The 8,927-nt window shown below is 35.0% G+C and overlaps 2 protein-coding genes across 3 annotated transcripts in view; one reads left to right on the top strand and one right to left on the bottom strand.

The window, feature by feature from the left end:
* Window positions 1-1,907: 1,907 nt before the first annotated feature.
* Window positions 1,908-8,927, bottom strand: part of LOC149566151 (cytochrome c oxidase subunit 6b-3-like) — a 32,617-nt gene continuing 25,597 nt past the window's right edge. For both annotated transcript variants that reach the window (XM_089819574.1, XM_089819573.1), the window contains 3 exons: window positions 2,913-3,004; window positions 2,572-2,653; window positions 1,908-2,048 (listed from right to left, as the gene is read on the bottom strand). In XM_089819574.1, the coding sequence (XP_089675700.1) occupies window positions 1,995-2,048; window positions 2,572-2,653; window positions 2,913-3,004 (228 nt within the window). In that variant the 3' untranslated portion in view covers window positions 1,908-1,994. The remainder of the gene's footprint in view (window positions 2,049-2,571; window positions 2,654-2,912; window positions 3,005-8,927) is intronic.
* On the top strand, window positions 7,968-8,894 carry LOC149566153 (uncharacterized). Its single transcript, XM_089823360.1, has 2 exons — window positions 7,968-8,350; window positions 8,490-8,894. Exons 1-2 carry the CDS (start codon window positions 7,968-7,970, stop codon window positions 8,752-8,754), a joined length of 648 nt encoding a protein of 215 aa, XP_089679486.1. The 3' UTR covers window positions 8,755-8,894.

Below are 8,927 nucleotides of genomic sequence, written 5' to 3'. Positions count from 1 at the left end.
ACAAATCCACTATTAAGAAGGGTAAACAATGTTAGGTTGACTATCTTTGATCTTATTTTTGGTGAATTTGATATAAAAGTGTTTAGCTCCAAAAAAAATTGTTTCACTAAGGAATGCAAAGTCTAAGGTGAGGCAACTGCTCTATTCCAAGATGTTGTAAGTGAGCCTCCCACATACTCTATTTTGGATAGATCTATTTGGTGGGGTCTACCTTAATAAGAAACCCCTAGCCCTAACACAGTGTTCATTAGCCAAAATATGGAATGCTAAGGATATTAAGGATATTATCTTATTAGTGACATTTTGATTGACATGTATAGTATTATCTGATTAGTAGCATTTTGATTGACAAGTATAGTATTCATTCTCCTTAGGAAAACGATACTCCTTGATCACCAAAGTTGCAAGTAGTTATTTCCCAAGAAAGATGTAGAACAATAATAGTCCATTATAGTCGAGCAGATGAAAATGGCTGGATGGATTTTTTTGTTATTTGATGTTGCAACAGAACATTTTTACAATATGATTAAAAATGAGACTGCTATTTTTAGTTGGATAAATCAAAGTTGGGGGCTTTATTTTATTGGCCAAACTTTAGATGACACTTTTATTTTGATTATATCTAGCATTCTCCCTTTAACCAAAAATAAATCAATTGTTTTGTTGGCTACTATTGTTTTTTCCTAAATGGATGGCTCAGTCCTTTCTTCTGTTGGCATTAAACCTATTATGTGTGTTGTATGTAGATGTCCTTGAACCAAAAAAATATTGTTTTGTTGGCTACTATTGTTTTTAAAAAAATGGATGGCTCGGTCCTATTCTTCTATTGGCATTAAACCTATTCTGTGTGCTGCATGTCGTTGTCCTAAAACTTTGAGCATTTGTTTTGTTAATATAATTTTGCAAAACATATGTCGTCTCTTTTTTTGGATTCCTTGTTGTTTGGAAAGTAGATGTAGTCTGTCTTGGCATGAGATTCTTGGTAGTTTTGTCGAGTCCTTTGATCTTAAGATGAATAAATTCTAGTTTGTTCATCTGCGGAAGTCTTGTGCTATCTTTGGAAGGGTGAAGTTTTTCAAAAACACTTCTTTTGTCATGTCTCTGGTCTCTGAATTGTTGGAGATACCAAAAAGACAGATTTATGACCCTTGTTCGCAAAGGTGCCATGATCATTTATGAGGAAGATATTCAGTCAACACACTACTTTGATACCTGTAGTGATATGCTCAATCAAAAGGAATTGGATGTTCTTAAACACTTCAGTGTGAACAAAGGTATAGACAGAGGAAGAAAATGCAAAGATTAGGGAAGACGGAGACAAGAAGGGCCTTGGCTGGGAAGATGAGTCCAACATACCTCCAGCAGTGGAGCCTTCTACTGGTGCCTCCTACAAATGTGACAAGGCAGTGCACAATAACAACATAATTGGGCCATGGGAGCAATGGAGATTTTAGTTTGGGACAAAACAATATGTTTTTCAGTCACTGGATAATCCTGATATGTATGCATATTGAGAGACAAAGCATATTATTGAAAATGTAAATAGCAAAATGGTATATAGGGTCATAGGACTAAGGTATAGATGATGGTATAAACTATTTGAGTAGTCTTCTTTTTGTAGCTAAGCTTTGGTACAGCACTGAAGGTTATTTTATGTACTCAAATCATTTTTTTTTATGTACTCTATTTGCACTTTTACAATGCCAAGCAAATGTAATGCTACTATGATATAACCTTGCCATGAATCCAATCTACTGCAAAATTTTCAAAGAACTTTGAAGACTGTGCCAGTCCAATTTGGTCAGCGTCGAAGTTATTGAATCCATACAGATGCAGTCAGTTTCTTCATTTAGTATCTCATTTTGCGAACATGATGTCAAGGATGTCTTTAAAACAATAAATGCAAATGATAAATAATCTCCTCAATTTTACTTTATTTAATTAAAAATCATAGTATTTTCATAAAAGCAAAATATGATGTCCATAAGATTGCATTATAAAGGTCCAGGAAATGTTCCAGCTTCTCTCTGTTCATTCCACCTTTCAACCTGCAAGTAAATAACACATCAGAACTCTTAAATGAAAAAATCATTTGAACACACGACACAAACACATTTAGAATATTAAATTGGCATTGTGTAACGAAGACTAAACATACAAATGTAAATAAATCAAAGGTGAAATGAAGTTTAAATAAGGAATAATCAAGTTTGACGAATCAGTATTTGAAGAAAGTCTCACAAGATTGTTAAAAAGCATATAACAGTAAAGTATAGTTTATACAATCAATTTATTCTATTAACAATCAACAGCAAAACTCATTGATACACATTCAACAGATAAAAACATGGAACCCTTTATAATTGTCCCCCTTAAAAAATTAGTTCACTGAGAACTTAGATGGGGGACTGTAAATACAATATACTTATATTTACTATTTTGTATCGTGTGACGCTCCTCGTGTCAAAACAATGGCAAATCCAAATAAACCAAGACATTTCAACAAGATTTTCTACAAAATTACAGCATTAACACTACAGACAAAAACATAAGAAATGACAATATGCTTACCCATTCACTCGGACAAAGAGAGCGATAGAACCTAGCAAATTTGTCACATTCTGGAGCACCTTCACCTTTTGCTGCAAGGCACCTACATTGGCCAAATGAATTATCATTTAAGATTAATGTTATAATGCAAATCAAAATTTGTCACAACCTAGTCTTACACTATTAAACAATTAACTTCTCAAGCCCTATACCAGACAAATGCAATAGCATAACTAACAATTGATTCACCCCTACCCCATCTCCCAACCAAAAAGAAACATAACTATCCTCAAAAGCAACCCATTCAGAAACCTACACAGGAAAGGGAAAACAAGAAACCAACTAGAAAATAATCCACATACTTGTGGAATTCAATATAATGAGTAAAGCAGTGCCTTGTTTGATTTGTAGTGGGAAAACGAAAATCTGCTGGTGCTGTCTTTATGTCTTCAATCTGGCATCAAACATTAATTTTATAGATCATTCAAACTAAAATTGAAGCATATGCTAGATATAAGAAAGTCAAATCAAATTGAGACTAAAATACTACAACGTGTACTAGATAATTCCATAATTCGTGACAAGATCATGGTGAATCCTGATGCACTAAAACACCAAAATAATTTTACATTCAGTAGAATATATGAAAATTACTCTATAAAATATGTTGAAACTTTCACTTCACTGATTTCTATGTTCATTAACAGCATGTGTTGGTTCTACTTTTGCACATTTGTTGTCTAAAACACTAGTAAAGAAACCAGATATTTTTACTTCTAGCAGAATCTACAATGATTAAGTCATGAAATATGCCAACAATTTTCACTCCTTTCAGTTTCATGGCAACTGACTTATGGTAAGTAATGAATTCCACTTTTACATGTCACTCATCAAATGCCTAATATCATTGAAAGTTGCACTGTAAAAATGCCATGTTTTTAAAGGCTTGGAACTAAGATAAATGAATTTTCAATAGAATATCTTATTTCCCAAATATAAAGATAAGGAAAGATGAATATTTTGATAATACCACATCCACCTTCAATATCAGTGCTACTAAGCTTTCCCATCATCCAGGATCTACCAGTTTTTATACCACTTTTTATAGTGGATTTCTTCAAATTGATGACAAGTAGGATCCAAAATCACAAATATAATAGTCTAAATCATAATTAAATGACATGGACTTGGCAGAGAACTGAAAAAGACTTGGCAAACTTGGAAAACATGAAATATAGAAATTTTGTAAAGATGTAAAAATTTCAATATGCACTCTTCATTAAAAGAACTTTAATCACATAATAAACAATTAGACGCTACTTTGATAACATGTAAAAGTACGCATTGATCAAATAAGCATAAAAACAGATTTAAGTTTAAGGAAACATCATTTGTAAATGTTCTCAAGTGTGACTTGAACAAAACTCATTATTGTGGTATATCCTTGGCATCAAAAGCAGAAATCACACTATGGCTTGAGAAACAATAGTAGAGAGGAGCTTGTGTCAATATGGCTAGCATCATTAGCTCTATGTGGAGCCATATGTTTTAATCGAAGACTAGTTTGCCAATGCTGCTACAACCATAAGAGATTTATTTAAGATGGAGATTGACACTAAACATGATTTAATTACTTACGATTTAATTGGGAAAATATCCCACAATAGCAATAATAAATATTAAGTGCAGAGAACAAGTATAATGATGCAATGACTCCAAACGGGGACAATGAAAGGTTTTTAGAGAATCTTAACAATGTAAGGTCTTGAAAATAGTGGCAATGCAAACATCTGGAAGCTATGTTCCTTGGCATTTCAAAGATGGAGATGGCAGGTGACATGTTTCTAGTACATTTCATAGAAGGCCAAAAATAGTGGTTGGCAGTGTGTTTGTGTGTGAATTTTTCAAAATATATTGACTAATTATATGTATGTGTGATTTTTTTTAAATATAATAATATACATATGTGTGTGTGTGTATATTATTTTATTTTCGTTTCAAAAACTGTAAATAACAAAAATTACGGTAAAATCAGAAAATTTCTTGTCTCAGACACAAAATGAGCCCGCAACTCCAATACTTGGATCCATGCAGAAATATAAATCAACATAGTGTCAGCTTAGAACCATTAGTAAATGTCAATGGTCACTTGGACTTGTAACATTGCTGTCATAAGAAAAACATTGACTTGCATTGGTTTTTAAAATGTTTCAGTGTTACAGGGACAGGGTGAGGGCGACCTGTTTTTGGGACATTTCCTAGGGGACAGGTCCACAAGTAACATAGTCTGTAAGTTATACTGATGTCACAATATCTGAGGATGATAAAATTACACATCATAACGTATCTGCATTTTGTGTTGCAGTGGTTCCGGGTGCACTGGGTGCAATATAGGTGAACATTCACATAACCAAGGCACCTGGTACACACCTAAGCATACTCAATTTTGAAATTTCGAACCAGAATAGCATAAAATATAGAACAAATATTGTAAAAATACAAAGAACAGATAGATGAAAGGATTTATCCTGGGGAAACAGTCCGCTTGAGGGTGAAAACCCCAGCCACAACAAAAAGAATCCTTTATTAAACAATAACATTAAACAAAATCTACAACAGAACTCACAACCTCTTCAGTCTCTGCACTCTAAAAACAATAAGCAAAACTCTCTTTACAATGAAATGAATCTGCAACGGAAAAACTATGCACCTGAAGAATCCTATATACAATGTTAATATCAAACTGCACTCCCTCTATCTCCTGCATACAAAAGCTAATCACAGGATAATGAAAAATACTTATGAACAACAACACTGAATTCTCCAACAATCCTACAGCAACACGCTGCACAAAGAATTATCTCAGAGTAAAACACTTCGACAGCACAGTGATAATCTTTCCAACAACATAGAAGAACCACACACCACACCATTTTCTTTGGTTCCCAAAGAATACAAGACACGAAAAACCAAGAGTCCTGTGCTACAAAGAAAAACAGCAGTTACTAAAGCTGATTATGCTGAGTGGAGTCACGTCAGATACAGGGTTGTGACTCTACATAGTCTCCATCATCTCAACAGCCACATGAAGTCTTTTCAGATACACAACACCTCTTTTCAATGTCCTTTGAATTCTGATTGCTACGCATGAATAATGCTCTTGCATTTATGATCCTCAACATAATGAATGGACAATGATAAGATGCTTGACTACTGTGGCACACAACCTGACAACAGCTAAAAATAAAGACCATCCATATGCCAATTGATGAAGACTAAAAGATTGCTTAAGTTTAATTAGAAATGCATTGTTTTTTGCAAAAATTAATATGAAGATGCATCCAATGAGTCAATAAATTAGAACAAAAAAGAAACAAGCTTAGTCTAGATATATTTAAACACAAAGTAGGTACAATATCGCATTCTTGTGAGGGAATGTCATGGCTGCAAGCATAATAGTAAATAATTTATGTAAAACTGAAAGTAAGTACATTATTCCAATTATATCTTCCTCTTCTCAGCTCTGGTGAAACTAATGGAGATGTAGAACTAGAGGGTCTAATCCTAGAAGTCTACACTAGGCATGATTGTGCCTCCTCGCTTGGTATGTCTGACTCAGTCTGTGGCTCGTCCTCCATCCTGGATGTAGCTGTACCTCTAGCTTCTCCTAGCACTAGCAATGACTACTCATTCAACTCAATGTCTTCCAATGTGAAACCAAATCAACCCCTCCTCCATAGCCTGGCCCTCCAAATTATTAATGTCATCCTCTTCAAAAAAATTGTTTCAAATCTGCCTCAAATCCGCTTCAAATCAATAGAAATCAATTTGCAAGTGTTTGGAAGACTTATTTCCCCCTCTCAACAAAATACAAGAGAAGAAATGAGAAATGAAATTAATTTGGGCTATTTTTTGTCTTTAAGGGTTGTTAAAGAACTACAACTAAATTTTTGGCAAAAACTTGGTAAGTACTCGACATGCCTTTGGCACCTGCAAAAGTTGTAAAAACTCGCCACACCAAAAAAATGTTGATGTATCCATCCCAAGTAAGAAAAATATCTCCTTTCAACACTCTTAACAAACAATATATCATTTCCAAATTCTCATGTCATAGAGTATAGTATCCCAACATGACAGTAACGATGGCTACACCCATTTGTAAGAAAAAACAATTTTTATCACAGATTCTCTCAACGAGATAGCACCATGGAGTCGCTCAACATTATGTTCTCCATGGCTACTCCCATGTGTGAAATAAATACAAACTCTCATTCGAAGTCACTCAACACGATGTTGACATGGAGTCTATCAACATGATATCCACTATGGCTACACTCATGGGTGGAAAGAGCAACAAGATCTGTCACCTCAAATTTCTCCATCTTGGAGAAAAATGCATTACATGGGCTTTCATCTCAATTTTTCGTCTCAAAGAAAAATGCATCACAAGGGTTTTCACCTCAAATTTCTTCGTCTCAATGAAAAATACCATAGTTCCAAAAATCGCCATGAAATCGCTGAAATCGCGATAAGATTCATGGCTCCCGATTTTTTTGGAATTGGAAATCGCTGGTGGCGATTTTTTCTTGTGAATCGCCTGAATCGCCAAAATCGGCGATTCATGGCAAAAATCGCCAAAATCGCCATCGTGAATCTCCAGAAATCGGCCGCGGCAGCAAGGGTAGAAAGTTCAATTTTTTTTAAAAAACACATGTTTTATTTGCTTTCTAAGTTGACTTTCCTCTTTGTTATAACCCTAAAGAGCCTTCTATTTGCTTAGTATGAGTAGAAGAGAGGAAGAGTGAGAGAGAAGAAGAGAAAAGAGAATCCATAGGTTTCCAACCGGCAAGAAGGAAGAGCACCAAAGAGATCAGAAGTCCATTTGGGGAGGCCATAAATTGCATTGGGAGCATTAAGGAGTCAATATCAACACTCCTCAACTCATTTGCAAGAGGTAAGTGTTGGTTTTTTTTTTGCATGTTAGTGTAGTATGCATTTTTTGTTAAATTTTTTTAGTGTTCATTTGCAAATCTTGAATGTTTTTTATTTTTAGTTTTACTAAATTGCAAACTAGGGTTTGTTGTTTTGTAGTTTTTGTTTATTAGTTGCAAACTTTGATTTTTTACATGAATTTTTTTATTGCAGCAGCCCTTTGCTTTCATTTTCCAATTTCCACAATGGGTAAAAAAGATGAATGCTGCAAATATAATAAAGAGTTTCCTGGGAGAACCAAATATCAAACAAAATGTATATTTTGCAAAGAAAAAATAAATTCGGGAGGTATCTATAGATTGAAATACCACATTGCTGGCATACCTGGCCATGATGTCACAGTTTGCACTCAACAAACTGCTGAGGCAAAGCGCTCTTGTTTAGTGGCATTAGAAAAAATTGAACAAGACAAGTTGACTAAGAAAATGCAACTTGAAAGGTTAAGAGGTATTGGCTCCCATGCTCCCACATTCGCAACCGCATCTACATCTGCAAGTGCATCTGCATCAGCTTCCGCATCCGTAAGTTGTGTTGGAGAGGGTTCTTCTAGGCCTCTTTTTCATCCTAGTGCTAGTGCTCATGTGAGTGTTAGTGGTAGTCGGTCTCATACTGAGAGAGAGTCCAACACCAACCTATTGCGGCCTAGAGTGCGGAAAAGCAAAATGGATAGTTACTTTGTGCCCCGCACTACTCCTGGCTCCCAACCCACGCTTGAGGGCATGGGTTTGAACAAGGAGATTCATGATGCTGCCAGAAAAGAGATTTGCAAATTCTGGTACTTTTGCAACATTCCATTTATTGCAGCCAGGTAATTGATTCTTTTTTCTTTGTTATCTTCAAAGTTAAAGTTAAAAGTAAAAGTAAAACTTTAATTATATCTACTTGTTTTATGATTTTAGTTTTTGACATCTAAATTTCTAATCAATATCATTATCTATTTGTGACAGGACTCCTTATTGGCAGAACATGATAGATGCAGTTACCATTTGTGGTCCGGGGTTTAAAGCCCCAACTGAGGCTGAGTTGAGTGGATACCTCCTGGAGGAAATGGTTGAGGATATGAGGCATGAGCTTGAGGACAACCGAAAGGAGTGGATCGAAAAGGGTTGCACCATCATGACTGATGGTTGGACAGATAGGAGGGGAAGGCACTCCTCAATTTTCTTGTATCCTGTGGAGGTGATTGATCATTCTACTTTCCTACATACATAATTTTGAATCGTGATTGACTATTTCAAATTTTGATTTGTTGATTGCTAATAGTAATTATAATTCGTTGTTTTGTTACTTGTAGGATATACCATGTTCCTCAAATCCATTGATGCTTCTGCTCATGTAAAAAACGCCACATACTTATGTGAGGTTATTGAGGAAGTTATAGCAGA

The sequence above is a fragment of the Cupressus sempervirens genome, chromosome 3 (genome assembly GCF_028749045.1).
Source record: "Cupressus sempervirens isolate cs-2001-9-10 chromosome 3, ASM2874904v1, whole genome shotgun sequence".
In the NCBI taxonomy this organism is placed as follows: domain Eukaryota; kingdom Viridiplantae; phylum Streptophyta; class Pinopsida; order Cupressales; family Cupressaceae; genus Cupressus; species Cupressus sempervirens.
Note: the sequence above shows the minus strand (reverse complement) of the source record. Positions and strands in the feature narration are given on the sequence as shown.